Source organism: Gopherus flavomarginatus, chromosome 21, assembly GCF_025201925.1.
Source record: "Gopherus flavomarginatus isolate rGopFla2 chromosome 21, rGopFla2.mat.asm, whole genome shotgun sequence".
NCBI lineage: Eukaryota > Metazoa > Chordata > Testudines > Testudinidae > Gopherus > Gopherus flavomarginatus.
The window spans coordinates 5,640,489-5,666,515 of record NC_066637.1 but is presented as its reverse complement, the minus strand read 5'-3'; the positions used below and the strand labels follow the sequence as shown (position 1 = coordinate 5,666,515).

The window sequence follows — 26,027 nt, the reverse complement described above, 5'->3', positions numbered from 1 at the left end:
TTTGAATGCCGCACATGGCTCTGCTTGAAGTTAACAGAAGCTTTACTGTTGACTTCAGTGGAGGTGATAAAGATAATGCCCAAATAAATCTGTCAGTCTTTAAGGTGCCACAAGACTCCTTGTTGTTAATGTCCATGGTATGATCTTGACTCAGTGCTGTGAGCAGATGCCGAACCTATTCTTATGGATTAATTTTGTCTGCCTAGCTTCAGATGTCATCAATCTCCACTGTGCACAGGAGCTCATTAGACTTAACAGAGATCTACAGGATCCCCAGTTTATTTGTGATGTGAAATAATGAAAGTCTTTTGGTCAGGAGATATATAAACCTTCAAGTATGTGAGAGACAAGGTAAGTGAGGTAATATCTTTTATTGGACCAGCTTCAGCTGGTGCAAGACAAAGTGCTGGAGCTTACACAGAGCTCAGTTCTGAGCAGTTTATGGAGATCAGTACATAGTTTTCCTCTTCAATGCTCTCTGTACTCTGCAGTCAGTCAATGCACTTAATACAATGCTAAAAATCAGGTAAGGTTTTAATCTCAAAAAATAATTTTAAAAAAACTAAGATGATTGAAAATGGGGAATTCTGAATCAACAAGCAGACACATCAAAGAACATTTCCCATTTTCAGTTTTAACATATTTCCCCCCTGCTCTACTTTTTCCCTTAAGTTTTAATTTTAGACATTGGCATTTGGTAGTAAATCACACTGATAAACCTTTGCCAGATAGTAATGATTGTGTTTTTCCAGGAGATGCTCTTGTTACATTTTTAAAAATCCCTTATTTTTATCTGATCCCTTTTTACACTAAGAACTCCGTTCTTTTCTTGTTGCATGGCTAACTTTCATGTGCTTTATGACTACTTCTTGAACCTTTCATCCAGTATGGCATTCTATATTGAATTTCCAAGAGTAGCTGCCACTAAAAACAAATGTTACAGTTGGCTCAACTCAACACTTTACCACCACCATCACCAGTCAGCTTCATTTCTGGACTATTCAACAAAGACATTTTTGGAATAATTAATATAGCTTGTATCCTCCTTAGGTGATGACAGGAACCAGTTTCAAGAGAAAAGATAGCAGCCTGGTTGTCATCCTGTAGTGGGCAAGTATTTTTAATATGTAGGTAATGAACAAGACTTTATGCACAGAACAATATATTAGTAAACATGTTATTAGAGAGGTGTTCATAGTAGCCATAAAAGTTAATTTGCTACGTACATTTTCATCCATTAGCTGCCCAGCTGGTTCAACAGATTTTATAGCATCATCATTATCTGATCAAACTGTTGCATAAACTCCAGTTCATTTGAATTCAATTCTGTTAAAATACACACAATTTATATACAATAGAACCTCAGAGTTACGAACACCAGAGTAATAAACTGATCAGTCAACCACACACCTCATTTGGAACCAGAAGCCCACAATCAGAGAGCAGCAGAGACAAAAAAAATAATAAAAAAAAATTCCAGTGCTGTGTTAAATGTAAACTACTAAAAAATAAATAAAGGGAAAGCAATATTTTCTTCTGCATAGTAAAGTTTCAAAGCTGCATTAAGTCAATGTTCCATTGTAAACTTTTGAAAGAACAATCATAATGTTTTGTTCAGAGTTATCAACATTTCAGAGTTACAAACAACCTCCATTCCTGAGGTGTTCGTAAGTTTGAGGTTCTATTGTACTGATGAAAGACAGATTTTATTGAAGTCTTTTACCTATTTCTCATAATACAATCTCAAATATCTATTTGTCTTCTAAAATTTTACAAGACAGGACCAGTGTGAAATGGATCTCTGGTGGTCAATTATTTCTTTGCTTTGATTAGTCCAAAATATTTAAACTTAAACCTCAATTGCATGGGCATGATCAAGGCTCAAGAACTCAATCCAACTCCCATTGTACTCAATGGTAAAACTTCCACTGACTTCAGTGGGTGCTGGACAAAGGTCCTGACTCTTTACACATTTATGTTCCTTCTTTATGTGCTGGTGGCCTTCACAGTTTCCATTTTAATATTCTTGACTTTGGTTTTCTCTGGCAAAACCCTCAAAAGTTTGAAAGCAGGTGGGAGAGTCTGGCCCAAGAATGGGGGCATGGTCACTTCATGGACCATAATCACATACTGGCCTGGAAAAGATAAGGGAAAGTTGGGAATTAAACATTTTAAATGCAGAAGAAGAAGAAGAAGAAGAAGAAGAAGAAGCACAGGGAACAATGAAAGAATTGTCCTTGTATCTACATTCCTCCATCATCACATTAATTCTCACATATGAAAAGTAGTGTACAATGTCCATGAAAAATAGAAAGCAAAAATGAATATTTTTTATTGTTTTCTATTCTTGTTAAAGCATAAATATATAAAAAAGATTTCATCATTTACTGGCAAGTATGACAATCTGTGCTGACATTTCACAGTACTGCAGATTAGCATATACAATAATCTCCCAAAACAATACACAGTTAAAATAGCAAAAAAACCCCATCTTCACAACAAATGTAATTTAGATGACAATTTATGATCATATATAATTTATAAAAATAATATGATTTACAATAATACTTTATATTTTTATAGGATCTCAAAGAGTGTAACAGACAATGACTTTGGTCCTGCAAGCACTTGTGCACATGCTGTCTTTGTGCACATAACAAGTGTCATTGGTTTCAATGGTTTCACATGTGTAAAGTTAAGCACATGTGTAAAGCTGAAAAAGGACCTAAATACATCTAGCCCCACTGAAAAGCAGCCACCTCTGGGCAAGTGTGCCCAGAAACATGGAGAACCTACCCACAGCACAAAGCAAAATGGGAGAGGAAGAGAATTTTGACCCAGGACACAGGGGCAGACCCTGCCTCTTATGAAAAGCTCCTTAGGCTCTCTAATGTCTACAAAGAGTGAACAAGACCTATGGCTGAAAGTTTCCTTAAAGAGACTAACACAAAGTAACTGCATGGAAGTCAATCAATTTATCCACCTCGGAAGAATGAAAGGTTGAGTTGACTCTGTAATCAACAAGTATGATGTCTTTTGTGAACTATGAAAAGTAGTACCTGGAAATCCATGAAAATCAAATTAGATGTACTGAAAATAATTTAAAATGAGTATTGCTTTCTACAGTCTGTGGGACTATAATGGTGACACATTTGGGAGATAAATGTTTGTCAGCTACTATATATGTTGCTTGGCAGCTGGGAGGGCAAGGCACTCTCTATATACAGATTAATCAGGATCTGACCTTACAGTCCTTTCACATGCAAATCTCCCACTGACTTCAATGGAGATCCACACATGGAGCAAAACAATACAGAATTTTCAGGGCCAGTTATAAGCAGCAACTTCCGTGATGTGGACACTTGTCTTCTGGTAACTGGATTATGGCCACCAAACTCATTTCACACAGGCCACTATCAACCTGGGCTGGATTCCAAGTGACAATTTATAAGTGGCAGGTGCTATATCCTGTTACTAAGCCTCTGGGCCAAGTGGTAAGTGAAGGTTTTTAAAGCACTGTATTTAAACAAGCAAACACACCCAGGATATCCAGGTTACAGCCTAAAGAATGTCGTATTCTGACTGACACTAAAGGCCCTCTTCTTTTTTCCCATCTGCAGTGTGGATCTTCACTTTTAGAGGCACTAGATAGCAGGATCCAAGTAAAGTGTATTTGCCCTGTGTCTTCTTGAAAGTATCTGGTCTATTTCTGTTCTGTTACATTCCTATGCCCAACTAGAGGTTTGATTTTAAATATTTCCGTGCTACCTATAGTATGTGCCTGGAACTAGACTAACAAAGCTTGCAGTTGTTGCTAGTGGTGGCCACGTATTCCAGTGAGGTAGACAGTAGTGAAGTCTGATTGTCTAGCTTTTTCACTTTAAGTGCAGTATTTTGGAACTGTAAATAAAAAAGATGAAGTCTTATATTAAATCATTTCTCTAAAACATTAAGAAGTGGATCCATGAGTACTTGGGTTCTTAAGAAGTCGAACAATTATTTTTGGATGTTGTAATCTAGTATGTCATAGAGTCACTTAGTTAAAAATAAATTTCTTTACCCAGTTACAATGAAGTTTGCCTACAGCTAGGAGAATCAGGGAATGTTGGTACTGCTATCCTTCTCATTTTCTTTACTTCAAGTCCAAAATGTAGACTAACAACACTAGAGGGCCTAGGATGAACTGTTAATAGCTCAGTTTTCTCCACCTCATCCTGCTGCCTCTACAACTACCAGATTCTCAGACACACAAGTTTGATGAGGCTGTACAAGCCACTAAGGACTATCAGTGTTTGCAAATTACAGTAACAGAATTATCCAGGATTAGTCAATATAATTTAAAATGCATTAAAGGAGGCTTGCTTTGCTGATACTTTACTGCACAAAAATACACTTTTAGAATGAAATCAGGGAAGTGTGGAAAAAAATATACTGATGATAGGAGAAAGGAAGAAGAAATATGATTAACAGAGTTCAGAACATAATAATATTGAAGACCTCACTTATAATTGCAATAATCTGTTAATATTTTAAAATATTATTCTGTACTAACATTTGGGCTGAGTTTGGTGAGTTCCAGAGCTCACTGAAAGTGAAGGCTTGGCACGCACTTTGCAGAGATTCTGACCCAGGCCTTCATCTTTCACCCTGCCTATGGCAGCTCCCTTCTCCTTGGCTTCACTTTGGAGACTCCAGCATTTGCAAAACATTGCTGTATCAATAAGTATCAGTAAGTCTGATCCATATCACCCCTCATCCTCGGACTACTCCCCTGGTTCCCCATTCATTTTAGGACCCAGTTCAATACTGCCTTTCTTTTCAGCATTCTCCATAGATTTTGCTCCAGGCTGCCTTAAAGACTGTCCACTTCTTTTGCTTCTGCCTCCCCGCTCCAGCGACTCATTGAGCACAACCGTCCTCTTTGACCCTTAAGACAACCACCCTTCCTTTACTGAGGCAGCCACATTCTGGAGCTCTTGCCATCTAGAACAACCTTCCCATATAATCCTGTCTTACAGACACAATGGGCCTGATTCTTGTTTACACAGTGGAATGCAAAGAGGCCTTAAAGTGGGTTGAAATGTAATGCCAGAGCAGGTTTAAGGGGCCTCAGTGTAAATGAGAATCAGGCCCAATCTGTTTTCAAATCTTAACTGAAAACTTCTCACTTATCCCTTGCCCATATCTCTGAATTCCTCTTCCCTTCTGCTAGGATTTCACTTTGCATTATTTAACTTTTTTACACATTTTGGGAGAGACTTTGCATGAAAAACACCATACAAAATGAAGTGCTGTGCTGTATAATTGGGATTAATAATAGTAATAAAATCGGTGTATGCATTTAAAGCAGTCACTAAGGCGCTGTATAAACAGAGGGTAACTGCATCTGCCATTTAAGCAGTTACGTTTTGGCTTAGATAAGAAACACCACAAATAAAAGACTTTCAGGAAAGAAAGTTATTTGCCCCTTTTATTGCCTGCAAAATGCCTGGAGAGCTTCAAAGCAACAGGAACCATTATAAAAGTGAGTGGGAAATAAAATAAAAACGTTTTGTTGCCTTAGAAACAGTCTTATTCTTCTTACTTTTCCTTTGTGACATATTAGCCTTCTGTATGTTTTGGCACCAGAAAACATATTAAAACAAGGTGGGGGGAGGGGAGGGGAGGTGATAGTTCTTTTTGCGGAGACTGGGAATTTCTCTGCATATTGAAACTTATATCTGTAGGAATGGGTTACACCATAAAAAAGGAGCAAGCAAACAGAACTAAGCTTCTTAAATATTCAGTTTAATTCTGTGTAGAGCAATTAATCCTGAAAATTTCCCACCACGGGAGAGTGTAAAGACTCCAGGGCTGTTTTCTGGCTGCAGATGCAAGGGGCTCCCATTGATACCAATGGAAGTGGTGTGCTTGGTGCATATCAAAAGCCAGAATATGACTCCAAATGTATTTTTGCAAAATAGAACAAAACCCACTGGGACTGCGGACATTGAATTTTTCTCTGTCCAGCTGAATATTTCTCTAGGATATGAGAGCTCTTAAATAAGTTTAAACTGTTTTTTGGACGAGTAAGTAGACAAAACTTTATCTGTATAACAGATCCATATACCGATTGTGTACACAAAGTAGCAGCATAATGCAATTTATTTAAACTGGTGAGAAAATATCTAGGCACTTGCAAGAAATGGAATTTTTGACTGAGATTAGATAATAACTGATTTTATAAATACATGTTAATTTATGATTACATTGCTCACAATGCAGTTTATGTAGTGTTCTATTTAAACCACACAAGGATTAAAATTGCTTGGTGCTTTATTAAACTGAATGTATTAACAGAAGGGCATAGTCAGCAGACCAAGCATGGAAAGAAAATTGCAATGATAATGATTTTATATTCAGATAGTGACTTTTATAGTAAAGGATCTCAAAGCACTTTACAAACTATTTAAAGGCCACTGGAATCACAGCTGATACCAAGCCACTTCTGGTACGAAATACAGAACCACACAATAATGTAGGGCTGGAAGTGAAGAACACTGCATGAAATTGAAATTACAGGGGGAATTTAGGTAGGCAGGATGTTATTACTGAAGCTGGAATGTGGCCAGGACACCTGGGTTAACACCCTACTCTTGGAAGAAATGCTGTGAGACTCTTACTAACCTATACTAAAGATAAGCAACATTTAAAACCAAAAATGGGCCATTTCAGCACCCGCGCTATAGTTTTAATTGTCCTTTTTAGTACTGCATCTAAGCATGGAAAGAAATATGTAGTCACAACACAAAAAGCTGGGAAAGATAGCTTTTCAATCCAATCCCCAGAAAGAAGTATAAAATACAGCCGAGCACCATGTAGCAATGTAATGCAGCATTTAAAGTGTATTCTTCTAACACTCAGAGCTGCTGTGTGATCCTGCATCAAGTGCATACAGATTTCACATTACCTGGAATGAAATGTCCTTTCACACATAATGTCAGGATGATTGTAGAAAGTGAGAGGCAGATCAGCTGAAAGTCTCTATGTAAAAGGAAAAAATAGGGGTGATGTCCTGGTAGGGGTCTTCTATTGACCACCAAATCAGGACGAGGAGATGCATGAGGCATTTTTAGAACAAATAACAAATCCAATACAGAAGACCTGGTAGCATGGGAGGAATTTAACTACCCAGACATCTGTTGGAAAATTAATATGGCAAAACACAAAATTTTCAATAAGCTCCTGGAATGTATTGGGGACAAACTTTTGTTTCAGAAAGTGGAGGGACTAACCACGGGGCCACCATTTTAGACTTGATTCTAACCAACAGGGAGGAATTGGTTTAGAATCTGAAGGTGGAAGGCGATTTGGATGAAAGTGATCATGAAATGATAGATTTCATGATTCTAAGGAAAGGAAAAAGTGAGAGCAGCAGAATAAGGACAAGGGACTTCAAAAAAAAAAAAAAGACCAACAAACTTAGAGAATGGGTAGCTAAGGTCCCCTGGAAAGAAATACTGCTCCCCGCTGCCAAGTCATGGAACTCAGAGTCAGAGCCCAACATGCAGATATATGGTTACAAGGCAAAATACAAAGAAGAAACAAACACAGCAACATACCCTCTCCATTGCCTTTTAATTCAGTGTGAGATGCAGCTGTAAGGGCCAGCGCCCAACAGCCAAGTCTGACCCACCATATATTCAGGAGCAAATGCACCATTCCTTGATATTTTAGTTGCTTATGCTGCTGGGGCTGAGTCCTTCATAATGCAGATTTCCTATAATTTCCCTTATAGAATAATTCATATTTAACTCCAAAAGGTGAGGCACTTGGGCATTTACATTAATAAAGAGGGTTAAATTGTACCTTGCCCTGCACAGTCATACTGGGAAGCTGGAGAGCACAGGAGACTTATTCCGTATCCTGGTGTAAGCTCATCGGTACCATGCAGAATGCTGCCACAAGCGCTCCTTGATAGATAGAGTGGCCGGCTAGAGTGCCAGCAGCACTCCAGGGACCTCAGGGGGTGTGTCCAAGTAGGCTGTGCACAGTCAGGCTATACCCTAAGCATTGCTACCTGCTGGGGAGGAAGAGTTCATCTTCCTAGTTTCTGGAGAACCTATAAGAGCTATAGGTTTATCTATAAGTAAACTCCACTGAACCCCCTCTGAACCATTCTTTCAGTGTCAGGGCAGGCAGTACGACTTAAACCTGTGCTAATTGTTACAGCTCTACCCTCTTCTTCAACATTCTCATTGAAGTAGAAAACAGGATGAGGCCTTTAATATGTTGATGGAAGTTACACACATGAATGTAGTGGAAAAAAGAAACTTGTGTATTCTTTTACCCTTAAAGCAGATGTAAGACTTTAGAGGCCAAATTTTCAGCTTAACTTCAAAGCAACCACTGCTCATACAACATTTCAGAGATGCACATGTGTAAAGCAGGAAATTAGGTATATGTAACAATTTGTTTGCTTGCACTATAATATTCAACTACAAGAGGTCTTTGTGTGAATCCTGGTAAAGAAGGGAATGCAACCTGCACGCAAGCCTGTTTGTGTTTGCAGTTGTAACTGCATTCGTTAATAAACAATTCTTGGTTAGAAAGATCTGTGATTTAATATATCACAATAGCCCCCACTTTTTTTAATAGATTCATAGGTTCCAAGGTCAGAAGGGATTATTGGGATCTAGTCTGACCTCCAGTATAACAGAGGCCATGGAACCTCCCCCCAAAAAATTCTTTTAGAAAAACATCCCATCTTGATCTAAAAATGGTCAGAGATGGAGAATCCACTATAACCTTTGGTGAATTGTTTCAATTGTTAATTACTCTAATTGGTAAACACTTAGGCCTTATTTCCAGTCTGAATTTGCTAGCTTCAGCTTCCAGCCATTGGACTGGCTAGACTTTCTCTGCTAGAGTGAAGAGCCTGTTATTAAATTTGTTTCCCATGTAGGTACTTATAGACTGTAATCAAGTCACCCCTTAACCTCCTCTTGGTTAAGATTGAGCTCCTGGAGTCAATCATTATAAAGGCGTATTTTCTTATCCTTTAATCATTCTTTTCTGAACCCTCTCTAATTTATCAACATCCTTCTGGAATTGTAGCCAGTACTGGACATGGTAGCAGGAAGATACAAGGGTAAAACAACCTCCTTACTCCTACTCGAGATTCCTGTTTATTCATTCAAGGATCCCATTAGCCCTTTTGACCACAGCGTTGCAGGGAGCTCATGTTCAGCTGTTTATCCACCACAACCCCCAAATCTTTTTCAGAGTCACTGCTTCCCAGGATAGAACCCCCCATCCTGTATATATGGCCTACATTCTTTGTTTCTGGATGTATGAATTTACATTTAGCCATATTAAAATTCATACTGTTTGCTTGCACAGAGTTTACTAAGTGATCCAGATCTCTCTGTATCAGTGATCTGTCCTCTTAATCGTTTACAAATCCCCCAATTTTGGGGTCATCTGCAAACTTTATCAATGATGATTTTATGTTTTCTTCCAGGTCATTACTAAAAATATTAACTAGCGTAGGGCCCAAGTAGAAACACAGCGAATCCATGACATTGAGTTTCCCAGTAAAAAATTAGAGATCAGTCTGAAAATTCAGCTCTAAATGTTATAAAAACTCAGAGTAGACAGACAGAAAGATAGAGTTGGTTCTTATGTGGTCCCCCATTGCATATTATCAGAGTGCCTTCCAAGAATTTAAAATGATGGTTCCTATATACCATCCACTCCTAAAAATTAATATGTTAAATGCATTTCTCCAGCCTTATGCATTAATAAAAGTGTGTTCTCTCCAGCTAAGGAGAAGCTGTAAAACTTTAATTTTGACAGTATATCTTTCAAAGTACACAAATATTAAATATTCCCCAAAAATGCAGCAGCTCTGCAGTCAAATAATATGCACCATAGCTTGTCTCTATATCACAGAGGCTGTGATAGCCTTTGAAACATTGTACAAATACCAAGTACTAACATTTTACATGTTGAAGAACTGACCCAATACATTAGAAAAGTTTTTCCAAGTAAGGAACAATCTTTAAATATTTAAAATTACACCTTAAAACATGATTTGCTGTCCTCTCAGGATCTAGTATAAAGCTGTGATCCCTCAAAGACATGCTTTACTCTATGATCCCATTGACTTCAATAGGGCTAGTCTCAGTGCAAAAAGATAAGCATATTCACAAGCCTTTATAGGCTCATGGCTTAAGACTGCACTAGCACTGCCAGTTGTTTTTTGTTTATTTAAACACAGTGTGCCTTTAGCAAACATTCCTGCAATAGCCACATTGTTTGAAATCCAGCTCTCATTAATTGAAACTAAGAAGCATAACAAAATTTCTGGGGAATTATTAGTGTGTGTTGGGCCCCAGCCCCATCTTTCTCATACACTAGAATTGTATTGTATAGTATTAGAATTGCATGCTATTACCATGGTCATAACCATCAGGACAATGTTATTTTCAAAAACTGGAAACCGGTTCCTTGGTGTGGTATTAATTGTAAATGCATAACTATGGGCACTGGACAGCTAGAATGCATTTTTCCATGGTTAGGGAAGCCCTTAGATCAGTTGTGTTTTCAAATATTCTTTCCATATTTCTATTTGCAAATTTCATTATTTCCCTCTTATTGCTTACATACACACACATGATGTTCCTTTTACTCTTTCTCCTCCAAAAAAATCTGCCCATAAAAGGTCTCAAAAATGTTCTCAGTGCAGAGTCGGAGGAATGAGGCTGCATACTTAGGTGTACCTCAGGCACCACGGCTGAGGGAAAAGGAATCCTCTACTCTAAGCTATATAACAATGGATCCAAAAGCTCTGCCTGTCTTCATCACTGCTCCAGAGTGCAGGAAGTCCAGCAGACCACAGATCCAGAATTTGCAAAATTCTGTGCTAGGTTCTACCATTTGAGACTCACACCAGTGTACCAGATCCAGACCTGCTATAGCCCTCTGTGACCCTGGGCTAAGAAGAGCAGGTTTTGCCTTAAAACAATCTTTAAAGTAATAACAGTTTCTCCACAGACTTTCTCACAAACCTCAGTTTACGTGTACTGAAATCTAACAGCTTTGTGATGGGTTGTTAACCCCACACTTGCCTGGAAAGAGTTTATATGGATTGAGAAGGGGGCTAAATAACCTGGCAGGCAACAGCTGAGAGAAGTCAGGTGGCTAAGTAATCCCCTGAATGAGTGAGGAAGCCCATCTGATAAGAAACCAGCTGAGCTGGATTTATAAAGGCAGGAAATTGGCAGGGGGGGCTCATGGGAAATGGACTGAAGTCACTCCCTGCAAGCAGGGAGGAAGGTTTTGGGCTACAGAGAGAAGTAGTCTACAGTTGGGAGTACCAGGTGGTAAGGAAAGGGCTCAGGGACAGGCAGTAAGGTCCATGATGGAACAGACCTTGACTGCTGGCTAGAGGGTCCCTGAGCTGGAACCCGGAGTAGAGGGCAGGCTGAATTCCCTGGACAGCCACTGAGGGAATGGCACTATGAGACAGTGAATAGGAAGACTGCTCAGGATTGTTGACAGAAGACTTTGGTACCCCAGAAGGGGAAAACACGTATAGTGACCTGGCCAGAGGACCAAGTCACAAAGAGGAGGCTGTAGCACCCAGAGTGAGAGGGACTGCAGACCAAGAAGAGATGGCATGCAACTGTGCGAGGGGTCATTGACCTTGTGAAGCTAATCCCCAAAACGGCCAGAAGGAGGTGCCATCGCAGCGGTGACTGGAGCACTTTGTCATAAGCTGGGATGAAATGTCAGATTTTGCAGACTATATGCAGAACCTTATGGCAAGTGTTACTAAACCAATGGTTAAGGTTAAGATTTTGTCATGGGTATTTTTAGTAAAAGTCAGAAAGAGGTGGTGGGCAATAAACAAAATTAATGGAAGCCTGTGACCAGTCCCTGACTTTTACTAAAAATAGTGTGTAGGGATGAGGGGGACTAACAAAGGGGGTGCTGGTGGCTGCTCCAGCCCTGGCAGCTGACTGCCAGCCGCTACTCCAGCCCCGCCACTCTGGCGTGGACGTTAAGCCAAAGGAGTCATGGAGGTCTGTTAAAGTCACAGAATCTATTACCTCTGTGTCCAAATCATATCCTTACCAATGGTTGTCAAATGTTTTAATTCTGTGAACACATTTAGAAAAAGATATCCATATGGTATCACTCTACTCAGTGCCTAAATCTCTCGTGGCTTGGGTCCTCAAGTTTTTCATTCTGTGGAGTACCAGAAATGATATCCTGCGCTGCAGCTTGAGAAGATGCACATTTTCAACAGCAAAGGTCATTAACCGACTATTTGGAACAACTTACCTAGGGATGTGGTGGATTCTCCATCACTTGAAGTGTTTTTCCTAGCTTAAATAGAAGTTATGGGCTTGATTCAGGAATTATTTGGTGAAATTCTCTGGCTTTTGATATGCAGGTGATCAGATTCGATGATCATAATGGTACTTTTTGGCCTTAAAAATCTACGAATTTATTAATCTATGAAAGGCTGCTGTTAGGTTTTGTTGCATACAAATCTTCCCCACTCTTATTTCTCCTCCCATCTGTTCTAAAAAATACAATGACATTTGAAACAGGGAAAAAAATAATACAATATCATCTCTCTCGATCTGGAATTTGGTTTCTTTAAAGCACTGCAAAGCAGTACAGTATAAAACACCTTTGCTACTTTTTAAAACCCATCTAAACACAGTGTGGGAAAATACAGCAGGCAGTGTATTCTGTAATATGCAAGATCAGCCCCATTCATTTGAATGGAATTCTATATATGATTTATACACGTTGGTGAGGGGTTTCTTGACAACAATGTCAAGAAAGGCCATTTCTATGTTGTGGAGTGTTTTCTTGACAACAGTGAAGCGCAGAGCCCTGAAATAAATATGTATACCCTGGATATATAAAAAGTATGCATTTGCTATCTTAGCAATTTTTGTCCATGAGATCTCTTTACATTTTACTGTTTATCCTATCTTGGAATGAGGTGATTATTTTTACAATATGTCAGTTAAGAACATTCTCTGGAATACAGATCTGTCTATAAGGATTAAGCTAGCTGCCTGGCACACCTTTCCTTCTTTAAGAAAGATTTTGTATGAGAGAAAAACAAGTAGATTTTTTTCTTTTTGCCATGTGATGTAATTGGCCTGATACTCAGACTTGTGGGTTGTCATGCTAAAAGCTTTAAACAGCACAAGAAGCCTATTCTTGAGGTACTGTTAAATGATCCCTGAATAGACTGCACTAAGGGCTTTGTTGGGAGGGGTGCTCTGAGTTGCTTTCAGCTGCAGCTTTCTGAGGAGTAATTAAAATCAGCTCTGGGAAAGTGTTCTGCACAAACCTTAAAATAAAAGATACAGTATTTTTGCAATAAACCCCAAACCCAAGAAGACTGCTAATTATCGGTGGAGGACTAGTCAAAACTTTCTAATAAACCAGAGCCTAAGACCTTTGGGTTGATATTTACTTTAAAATATATCAACTATTTATTTTAAGTTGCCTAATTAAAAGAGCTTTTGGGTTTTTACTAGACAAAATCTGAAGCAAGGTATTTATTTTTATTTAAATCCTGCTTCCTGAACATCTTATCAAGAGATCCTCTTTATTAGCAGCACCAGTTCAACTTCTCTCTACTACTTCAGTGTAATTGAAGAGTAGCTCCACTGCAGTAAAACCGAGCAGAGAATTTGACCCATAGTAATATTCAAATAATAAACAAAAGCCAGATCATAAGTATGATTAATAGGGGAGTTTGGTTTAAAAATTAGCTGCACAGTCTGGACCAAAAGGTGTTGTTTCAGTTATGGAATATCAGATACTTTAATTCATTCAATGAGACAGTCTTTTATTCCTCTAGCTATGTCTTCACTGCAGAGTTATCTACACTAGAGTTAAAACCTCTTGAATTAGCCTAGCATGAGTGACAGCAGCCATACTGTGAAATAACTTTTGAGCTGAACAGAGTGGCTGGATTACTGTTCAGCAATTGTGGTAGTAGCTGATGAGTTGTGCTAACTTTAGTGGTAGCCTGTGCCCCTTGACAGGCCAGCCAAATTGAGATAAAAACAGCACCATACTTGAGTTAAGGGGTTTTGTTTGTTGAAAGGACTTGAATTAGGGACAACACTTGACTTCTGACTGAGTTAACTTTTCAGTAAAGACAAACCCTCTACATTTGAAGGAATGCTTTCTCCCATACAAGCAGTATCAGCAATACAACAGTGTACTATTTTTCAAACGGAGGGCTTGTATTAAAGTAGAGAATAAGTGGCATGTGGCAAAAAAATACAATTCACTTCAGGCCTGTAGCAGCTTTGCCATGTGGGTTTATATATATCTATAAACTTACCTTCACTAATAAAAATGTATGGCAATCCAATTATCATAGCCTGTATCTGAGTTAATAATGACAGTCTTTGTCATCTACAGCTTCATTGACTGCAATTTGGGAGTCCTCTAGAAGACCACTCAGAAGCTTATGTTAGTGCAGAATGCATCAATTGGCCTGCTTAGAGTAGCCAACTGCTGGAAGAATGGCATATCTGGACACATTGGACATTGTCCTAGCGCCCCACTGGGTACAATTCCCTATCTGGTGGGGACATGGTTATGTAAGAGACTGTGGATGAAATCCTAGCTTGATTGGTGTCAATGGCAAAACTCCCATTGATTTCAATGGGGGTAAGGATTCAGTCTTGCACCTCTTCCTATGCACACCTTTGTGGCAGCTGAGATCAGGTCTTGCTGACAATCCCTGAGGTTGAAAGGCAGGGTAGACTCAATGGAGAGTCTTTGGCTGCAGAACTCACTCCCCCTGGTGGTACATCAGGGAGACCAAGTTATTTTGGTCTGGTGCATGGCTCATCTTTTTAGCCAAACCTTCCCTTGACCTGATCAAAAACTAGAAAGGCACTTTCTTCTTTTGTTTGTTTTTTCTCGTTTCTGGAGGTGGGAGTGGGCAGGTGGCTCATAAGGAAAGGGTTAGTTCTGCTGTAAATTGTCAGCAGTTATACGTGAATATTTTCCTTCCATATGTGATGTTTCCAGATGCCATTTAGATGGGCATGTAATGTATTACTAAACTAAAAATATAAGATAGTCTCAGCTGCATTAGGTATAAACCAGCAATGCTCAGGAGTCTTCTTTAGAGCATGCAAGCCTTTATGCTGACAAGTACTTAAAGACCATTTACAATTTCTTTGGCACAAGCTTTTTCTCCCATTCTTGGTCTCCACTGTTTCATTGGTTCTACCTATCTATCTATCTATCTATCTATCTATCTATGGGTGTGTGAATATATAAATTAGAGATGTAAAGATAGTGTTTTGGGGCCATCTAGTCGCTTACCCTACACTGGACCAGCACAGAATTGTTTCTTACATCAAGTAGTACTTTGCCTCCAGGGCCGGCTCCAGGGTTTTTGCCACCCCAAGCGGCAGCAAAATAAAAAAAAAAGCTGCGATCGCGATCGGCAGCAGCTCCAGCGTGCTGCTTTCTTCTTCGCTGCCAATTAGGCAGCAGGTCCTTCCCTCCGAGAGGGACTGCGGGACCCGCCGCTGAATTGCTGCCAAAAAGCCCGACTTGCCACCCGTTCCCCTGGGCTGCCCCAAGCACCTGCTTGCTGAGCTGGTGCCTCGAGCCGGCCCTGTTTGCCCAGCCCAGCTTTACACTGCTGATCCTACAAAAACGTAAACATATGCACAATTTTTTTGCATGAACAGTCCCATAGATTTCAGTGGGGCTACTCTTATAAGTAAAGTTAAGCACATGAAATAGCGTTTGTTGGATCAGTCTCTAAGAGCCCAGTCTTGGTGTGTGCCAAATGCTCTGAACTCCCATTGATATCAGATCACGGATGAGTGGGTCCCAAACAAGTCAAACTCTGAGTTTCTTCAGACCAGTCTCCTGTACTGAAAGCAACTGAATTTGCTACTAATTTCTGAGCTTTAAAAACATCAGTGTGAAGCACAGGATAACTGCAAACAGACAAAAAGGGACTGTAATCAGGTCACGATGGTACAGATACAAATATTTTCAAACCATAAAGAAGATGAATGGAATTTATTAATGAATTATGCAGCTCCCCAAGAAATCACATCAAACCACCATTAATAATATAACTTTCCTTACACAGAATTATTCTCAGTTTATAAAGACAGGCTTTGTAACTTCCTTAATCTTTAATAGAGACTGCAACAATTACTATATGCTATTAATGTATCTACAAATTAGGCTTCCTATGTGATTCTCTCTCTTTTCAATGGACATTTTTGTGGATCATAAATATCAGTAAAATTATCATAAAAACTAATACTACTGTACTTAAAGAAAATCATTATGTAAAGGTTTATGAATTTTTCAGCCATTAATAGACATAAGTTAATGGGCCATAAGCTTTCCAGAATATGATACCTAATATTTTTTCATTAATGAAACTTTCAGAGATGCAAAAACCTTCAGAGGTCACCAACTTCAAACATGAAAAAGAACGTTATAGCTTTATAGTAATGAGTATAAAAATGAAATAGACACACGAAAGAAAATATTGCAGATGACAATGATCCTTTCAGTAGACCAGCCAAATCAGGAGCTGAAATCTGTCTCTTCAATGACAGAGTCAATAAAGTCAGAATTATAATATGCAAGATCAATCAGATAAGTTTTGAAACAGCTATTCTTTTGTGTATTTTAAAATTCACAGATACATAGATTTTTAAGTAGAAGGGACCATTATGATCATATAGTCTGACTTGGTACAATTGAGCTATAGAATAATTTAGACAGACATCCGATCCAGGTTTAAAGACTCCAGGTGATGGAGAATTTACCACAGGCCTTGGCAATCTATTCCAATGGTTAATTACCTTCACTCTTAAAAATGCACATCTTTGATAACAGAACAGTAGTTAATAAAAATTGGTCTTCCGTTTAATCACTGAGTCCCTGTGCCTGGGAAGCTTTAAGCATGGAACTGCAGAAGCATCTTTCACTTTCAGCAGAAGAGTGAGAGTACTAGGATAGCAACAATCTTTTTGGTGAACACTCACAAGAATAGTTTTTATAAATGGATACGATAATGAATACTTGGTTTTTAACATGAAAAATGTAACTATCTACAGCATATGAAAAAAAAAAGTCTCTCCCATCTTTTCCAATCTCAGTAAGACACTTCCTCAATCTTTCACCTTCAATCGGGAGGTCATAATGTGCTGCCTCCAGTCACCGTACCAACACACCTTGGACACCAAGGGCCAACTCCATGGCTTGTGTAAATAGGTGTTGCTCCACTGATTCAACTCAGCTAGATTATTTATATCAGCTAAGGATCTAGCCCCAAGAGATCATGAGATCTGATCTCTCAGGAGATCATGAGATAGCAGAATACATTGCTTATTCTACTTCAGTGTGGTTGAAAGGGCAAACATCTCTTCAAATGCAGATTTCCTGGTCTATCACCATGCTATTGCTACACCTCCACAACCACTGAATTTTTTTAAAGTAAGCTCCTACTATGAGAGCTCCCTTCCATATGTGATTCTGTTTTCTTTTTGGTGTCACTGAGAGTGTGAGGTTAAAAGGCTTCCATGACCTTGCTTATAACCAGATCCAAGATAAATCATAATTGTTATGGAGGACACCAAACAAACAGTGATTTAAGAACAAGAGAATCATGATTCACTTTGGAGGAACCCAAAACTATTATAATTTTTTGATAGACAAAATGCTGAAGATATTATGTGTTTTAAAACAAAGCCCTAGGAAATTAGGAGTAGCCTGCCACTTAATGGTCTGAAAATGTACTAAAAACAAGTGGTCATGATCATCATCATGACCTAGTTATTTTGATCCTGACATTATACTGCTACTCAGCTTCCAAAACACTTCACTTAATGTGTATGGTAACGCAGACAGCTAGAAATCCTTACCTGGCAATACCCTAGAGTTCTTCATGGAGTGCTGATCCTGTTTTGACTTGCACTCTTTCGCTGTCACTTCAGACCTGCAGAACACAGGAAAAAAGCATAGCTATCACAACACTTCTACTGATAATGATACTCAGAAATTAGAGCTGGATAGCCACCATTACAAGATACAGGACTGTCTGTTACAATAGACTTACTACTGCTTTATCCAGTTTCTAATTTTTCTATAGCATATCCACTAGCAGCATTTGAAACAGCCACCCACATATCTCCATCTTAAGTACGTTCACAAATAGAGCAATCAAAAAAGCCATCAATCAAACTTACATTTCTGAACCACTTTTCAAGGAGACACTCCAAGACTTGGGAAAAATAAGAACATTAAAAGAAAGCAAAAACCCTAGATTTAATACGATTAGTCTCACATACTCTACTTGGCCTGAGCATCAAGGCAGTACTGGCTAGAGGAAATCAGAAGCAAAGGTGTGCTTTACAAGTCCAATCCTGCTCCCACTGAAATAATTACCAAAACTTCCATAATGAAGGATCAAACCGCCATAGGCTCATGTGCACACTGATTTTCAGAATGCTTTTACCACTTTACAGCTATCTCATAACAGAGCTCATACCTGATACACTTGATCCTTTCAGTTTGTATTTGTTGGTACCTCAAGTTTTACTTTGTGCACTTTGCAAGGTTACCTTTAAAAGTGGTTGATGATTCCAATATACTATTAACCAAAGTAACTCAATTCCTACAAAGTGCCCACATTGCACCGGTGTAAATGAATGCATAAGGTTGAAGGCAGTGGAGAATCAGACCCATAGAGCCAGACCTTCAGATTGCGCAAATAGTTATAGCTCCACTGATTTACACCAACCAAGTATCTAGCTGATGTGCAAATGTATGTGATTCTTTACACCCTGATTCAGTAAAGTACTTAAGCACATGCTTAATTTTAAGCATATTGACCCTGATTGAGGAAAGCATCCCTATTCAGGAAAGCACATAAGCAGATGCTTAATGTTAAGGAGGTGCGTAAGTTCTATATTGAAGTCAATATGATTATTCATGTACTTAAGCATGTACTTTCTTGCTTTATTGAATCAGAGCCCTAACTGGCAGTCTGCACATGGACATGCTACACGTTGAAAAGGAAACAAAATGGGGTAACATGACAAAAGACTTAGAACTAGCAACTAATTTAGACCCTGATTCAGCAAAACACTTAAGCATATTTAAGTCACACTTAAGTCAATAGGAGTTTGTGTTGCTGAATAGGGCTAAACTTAAATACATGCTTAAAAGTTAAAGATGTGATTAAGTGCTCTGCTGAATCAGGGTCTTAGCTACTAAATTTCCTACCAATTAAAAAACTTGGAGAGCAGTAGCTAGAAGATTTGTAGCAAAGCACTGAAGTAGCCAAGAAGACACAAGTTTCATTAACTAACCTAAAAAACATAGCTCACCTCCAGACTAAATTATATAACCAGAAGTAGCACTTTTACATACAAAATTAATGCCAACTTCCAAACAAAACTCAGAATCCACACCAGCTCCAGAATCATCTAAAAACAAGCTGCCACCAAAAGCAAGCAATTCCAGAGAGACCCAAGATCTCTGCTTTGGAAACCTAGTAATAGTTTATTTGTGTTAAATGTCAGAATATTTTAAGATAACTGTAAATAAGGGGTTAGGCTAAGAATACAAAATACTCCATTTCTTTTCTATTAATCTGGACAATATGTGTTTCTGATTTGGGGGAATTCTTCAAATAATATGTATTTTGGCAATGCTTATTCTTACCGCCAAAAAGAGATTTAATATTTTTTGTCTGTGTTGCTCTTACATTCTTTACTTATATAGCACCAAAAACGCAAAGTAAAGTAAGACAGTTCTTCAAAATATCAACCTAACAGGTCTTGCACTGATCACAAGTGTAAAATATAACCCTGCAGACTACAAAACTATCTACCTTAAAATGCTAAATATGTTATTTACATTCAAGGGAGTATGCTATATTCCTGTTTTTGTGCACTGGGAGCTATATGCATTAAAATCCATCAACATCTACGGTTAACTCTGAAAAACTGTTTTTTAGGTTATAGTTATGTTTATTTAATATTTTCTGTATTTCTGGTTACTATTTTTCCAACACTAGTGACATTCGCAGGAAAAGATCTTTGCTTCTACAGAGTTTATGTGCTCCTACTTCCCCACCAGAAGTCATTAGGGCCCTAGTTCAGCAATGCACTTAGGAAAGTACATAACTTTCAGCATTTGAGTAATAATATTCCTATTCAGCAAAGTACTTAGGCATGTGCTTAAGTCTCATTAAAGTATATTAATCACTTCCCAGTGATATGCTCAAACTAAGTAGAGCTGTAACAATAGGCTCAGCAGGATGCTGGATTTGAAGGATCAAATGTATGTTCCGGCATAGCAAATTCTATTGTTTTATCATCATACAATATCAAGATACATACTGTCAAGAAAGGCTTAGTAACTTTTTTTCTTATTTATGACTTGTGGGGAAATAGCCCTGGGACTGATCTAGCATACATTATATAAGATGGTACTGGTGTCCTAAAAAATTTCAACTGCTGCAATGATTTCAGATGGTGAACTAGCTGTCATGAACAAGTTAAATTTGAAATTGTCCTTTATGTAGTAAGGTTTGTCTACTGAAAATGACACTTAAAAAAAAATCCAGACACTGCACCTTTAAGATACTTAGATATTCAAACTTTGCATGTACAATTTTCATGATAAAAAATTAAAGACAAAAGATGAAAACTGCTTTATTTTAAATGGAAAAAAGCCCCAGATATAGCCCAAGAGTCAAGTTAAAGATTCAGAAGTCAGGGCTAGGAGGGGAAAGGAAGATAAATAATTTAGCACTAAGAATAACTAAAGCCTGTCAGTCTGCCAACTTTAAGAGAAATAAAAGGGTTTACAAGAATCCTAAGAGTTTTTACAAAACCTCTAGGGCTTTGAAAAAATAAACCCAGAACAAAAAAAAAGAGTTCAAAAGCATTGTGTGTAAGTAGATTTTAAAGTCACTTATTAAAATATGAAAACAATGGTATGTATGGATTCCATTAGCTCAAAATTAAGCTGTTCCTTTTGTGTTTTGTTTTCCATGCTGTAATTGTATACTGCAGCATCAACATGATTGTCTCTTTAATAGATGCATCTGCTTGTACGGGGCCAAAGAGAATGTGCTTATGGAGAGGCCAAAACATACTAGCTTATAATTTCAAGTGACACTGATAAGCCTGTTTGGTATTACCTGTATTGGCATTCAGCAATACACACATGCTCATTCCGTTCAGGCAAGCAATACTTTCATGTTTTAAGGGCAAAGAAAGATCAATTACAGCTGCCTTGGAGTAGAATGAATAATTTTTATGTGCTGCAGTGTCAATTTGCATGGTTTAATACACCACTACTATGGAAATAAAAACTTGAGGATGCCTCCTCTGCTAGCTCTTCTCTTTGGGCAGCTCAGTATGATTTCCTTCCACCAGAGAATCTTTTTTGATTCAGTCTAGTATGGCACTACGAATAAATACAGAGGTCCTTTGAATTGCTTTAAAATATAAGTTAAATAAGAAAACCTACAGCTACATGAAGATTTTTTTTTTAATTCTGCCATCCCAAGGTTGTATTTTTTTCAAACCAAAATGCAACCTTGTACTTTGCTGTTCCGATAATGTTACTTTTAAAGAAGGAATTTCAGAGGAAAGTCAAGTTCATGTTTAAGCCACAAAATTCTTTTGAATTGCATTGATTATAGTGATCATTCTATCACTTTAATGTCATCTCAGCTGGCATGTATTAAAAAGACATGCATGTGACAGCCCATTGATCCTTAATACTGGAGCGGAGGGAAAGAGCCTGTTAGCAATAGAAGCCTATTTCTTTAATTAGAACTGGAGTATCATTCCCTCTTTGTCTGTTAAAACTTTAGTAGTAATGCATTGCATACAGCACAGTAAAGGTATTAGAACAAGCCACCAAGTTTAGTTAAAAACAACAAAAACAACATAATTCAGGCCTGAGAGAACTGTACACATGAGCAATGGAGATGGGAGAGAATGGCAGTACAAATCCCTTGTAGCCCTCACTCGCTCACTGTGGTTGAGAAGAGCTTCTCTGGGGGAATGTTTTTTTCCTCTGTGGACTCTCCCATAAGCAAAAGCTTGGGTAGAAGGGATGGGGTCATTTCTGCTTCAGGTCCAGTACTATATCTTGAGTTAGGTGAATACAGAACTTTTGTGGGAGGGGGACTTTCAGTTAACTTGCACTCAGATTTTTAAATGAGTTCACTTTGGCCACACACACTCCTACTATGAGCAACTCAGTGGTATTGGCTCAAACATTTGCTGAAAGTGAATGGCAGAGTCATGTCTGGCAGGTATTTACTGACCCTGAATTTTAAATTCAGCTATGCAAAAATTTGTGCTGAGAGTGCTTCTCCCAGTATCTATGCAGAGAGCAGAGGCTAAGTCACGTGATTTGTCTGGCCAATTATAACTAAGGAACACAGTTCAAGCACGTAAGTGTTAACAATCAATCTACAGACATTTAAATAATTTTAGAAAAATGTTATGAACGCTTTGCTTTCAAGTAGCAAATACATGTGAGAATCACAATCTGCTCACAGATATTCCATGAACAAACAAAGAAACTGAGTTTGATGCATTACTCATTGCAAACTTTGTCCCAAATAGGAGGATTCTCTCTTGGTGGGCAGAAACATAAAGTCAAAAGATTAACCCTGAGCCCCTTACAAGGCAGGATCACTTCTCTGGAAAACACCAATAATATAAATAGAATCTTTCTCCAAAGATGAGGAATAGTTGTACAGATAACCAGTCTAATTCTCATCTCAGTAACACAGAGATAAATCAGGTGAAACCCCATGTATGTCAATGGAGTCAGATGCTTGTAAAATTGATGATATAAAAGTCTTTTGGGGAAATTTCTGAGCGCTCTTCCTTTTAGAAACAGGACTCGTTTGCTTCCACCACTTCTGCAGAAAAGCAACAGTATCCCTAAATTCTGCATAATTGCAGAGTGTAAGAGCATGGTCCTATTCTATTATCCTGTTGTCATCAATACGCACTCTAAAAATCAAAGGATCTGATATGTGGACTTGAACAGGTAAATAGCTGGGCAGTTATTTTAAGTTCATCTTCTGCTGCTTTCCGTGCATTACCCCAAGATGACAATATGATTCTGAATAGCTTTGTTTTTACTTTTGATATAGACATGGTTTGAATGTTCTGGGTTAAATTTTTATAAGCATTCAGCTTGCACACATACAAATCACAACAACAAATGATATGATGGATTTTACACATCTCCCACACACTGCTGAGAAAGTATACTTCTTTGATGTCCAGTTGGAATTAATGTTGGAAACTTGTCTAGCATCAGTGATTTCCCATTAAAGCCAGGTTGGTTTTGAAGAAATCACTTCTTGCTCCATGGTGATCCAACTAATGCTAAGCCTGCTAAATTTGCTATTCTCCTCCTAGATTAAATATTTCAATTTCAGTGAAGAATCAACTTCAAGTGAAATCATCAACAGGTTTAGGTCCACCATAAATACTTGTCCTCTGGTGCTTTAATATTATGGCAAATTGTCAAAATGTACGTTATTTCTGCATGTGCTTTTGCACATATCCTGTTAGGTCAAGATATTTGCTATGTGGTTTAATAGCAATATTTATATTTAATAATAATTAAAAAAAATAAAGAAGTCATAAGAAATCACTAACAGATAGTGTAGTTAAATCACCCTGAAAAATGGAGCTAGCTCTGTGACAGATCAGGAGTGACTTATGAATATGTGTGGAAGGGAAGCAATTGTCTTTGCTGCTGTTACTAGGGAATAAACATAAAGTGTTGTATAGTAGTTACTATGCATACACAATACGTTTTACTTGTTAATGACATATATTCATACTATTCCCATGTATTACACTGAAAATGTATCCCTAAAATCTATTGGCAACTTTTGACCCAGAAACTACTAACTGCCTTTTTTTTTTTTTTGGTTTGGAGGCCTCTCTGGGACTGCCTTGTTCAGTTTGAATTTATTTAGGACAAGCCCTCTTGGAGCCTAGTAAGTGGTACAGATCAGGTTCTCAGTTTGTAACCATAGGCAGGTGTTCTTGTGATCGTTTTCAAACACACTCTGGATTCCTAATGGGCTCAGTATTTCAGCTGTGCTCTTCATCACTTCAACTTGTCCTCTGGGTGTTTTAATTTGGAAACACAATCTTAATTATCACAGCGATGCAGAAAACCCCTTGCTGACTAGATGGGGCCATCTTTGACCTGCTAAGGTGCTCTATCAGGAGAGATGTAAAACAGAATAATTTGAATACTGGCAGATTGTCAATACTTAACAGTCTTCCAAATGCTGTCTCCTGCTGAAAACATCATGCAGCAAATACTGCAAAAAATTCACAAAGCAGGTATCCATTGTGATACGGGAGCAAACTGAAAGGTGATAAAGATTCACTGTTAACTTGTGTTGAAACTGAATGTGACTACAAACAAGCACGCAGACCACACATTTTGGTTTATTCAGATCAGACTGCACAGACTGGCGCAGGCTATTGGGCTATACCATTACCCTTGTAGAACCTTTTAAAGGATTGCAATGATTTTACTCTTTTAGCCAACTCATAATTTTAATGTTAATTTTTCTTTGGTTTTTCGTTGTAGATTACATTTCTGAAGCTGAAAGTATATGTTGAGAGTCAATGTATTGCCCATTTCTTAGCGGAATGCTTCATTTTTATTTGTGCCTCTTAAAAAAATCCAGATTGAATGATTATTTATAAGCATAGTTTGCTACCCTCCTAGATTACTTAAATTCTTTGCTACAGTATGTAACCTTTTAGGATGTACTTAAACCGCTGGCTACAAATAAACTCTACCAATATCTCATCATCTATTAATAAAAATAACTTAATTGGGCTGCTATTAGATATTTAATTGCTTTCACAATGTTTGTACAGTACTTGCCTATAAAGCTTTGAATAATATTGCCTTAATTCTTCTGAGTAAACTATCAATTCCCTTACGACAGACAAAAATCTGCATTCCACTTTTAACTTTCCCTGCGGTTCAAGTTAAATCTTTCAAGGGGCAGGTTTTTATTTTGTTGTGACCTCTCTCTCTGGCACTCTAAGTCCTCACAGATGATGGCTACTGAAACACTTAGGGTAAATTTTCAACATTGTGTTCAGGGAACAAGAGTTGTGCAAATAATTCTCTGCACACTGGTTTGAAAATGTAACCCGCAGACCTGTAAAAATGCAGATTTGATTGGCTCTGACTATTCTCCATAGTAGCTAGGTTTCTGCTTTAATTAGACCCAATAGGCCAGATCCTGAGCTATTATAAATCAGCATGACTCCACTGACTCCAATAGGGCTATGCTGATTTACATCAGCTGAAGATCTGGCCATCTTGTGTACAGATGCTTGCAATGTAGAACCTTGGTGGATTCTTCATCACTGACCCTTTTAAAATCAAGATTGGATGTTTTTCTAAAAGCTCAGCTCTAGGAATTATTTTGGGGAAGTTTTATGGCCTGAGTTCTACAGGAGGTCAGACTAGATGATCACAATTGTCCCTTCTGGCCTTAGAATGTGTGTCACTGTATGAACTGCAAATTAATGGACTGGCTAATTGACTGTAGGATGGGAAAAGGAATAAGTACAAGAACAAAAAATTCAGATTCAAGGTATTGGTTTTAATCTATAAAGTTAGGGCCACGCAGCACCGAATCAGGGAATTGCAGGAGACCCCCTATGGATGCCATTTAAGTCAGGTGACTTGCAAGTGGCAATTCAGAGCCATCAAGTTTAGGATTAGTTCACAACCTGACTCCTAGTTTGTATGTTTTATAATTTACTTTCAGTATATATGTCCAGAGCTGCATACAGCTACATTTACAAATAAACAAAATCTAAAGGTTGGACATTAGGAAAAAGTTCCTAACTGTTAGGGTGGTTAAACACTGGAATAAATTGCCTAGGGAATCTCCATCTCCG

General features: G+C 38.2%; 1 protein-coding gene across 2 annotated transcripts in view; it reads right to left on the bottom strand.

Moving 5' to 3' along the window:
* Positions 1-655: 655 nt before the first annotated feature.
* MORN1 (MORN repeat containing 1) overlaps positions 656-26,027 on the bottom strand; it is a 116,314-nt gene continuing 90,942 nt past the window's right edge. For both annotated transcript variants that reach the window (XM_050931717.1, XM_050931718.1), the window contains exons 13-14: positions 17,949-18,022; positions 656-2,135 (exon numbers count right to left, since the gene is read on the bottom strand). In XM_050931717.1, coding sequence (XP_050787674.1) covers positions 1,987-2,135; positions 17,949-18,022 — 223 coding nt within the window. In that variant the 3' untranslated portion in view covers positions 656-1,986. The remainder of the gene's footprint in view (positions 2,136-17,948; positions 18,023-26,027) is intronic.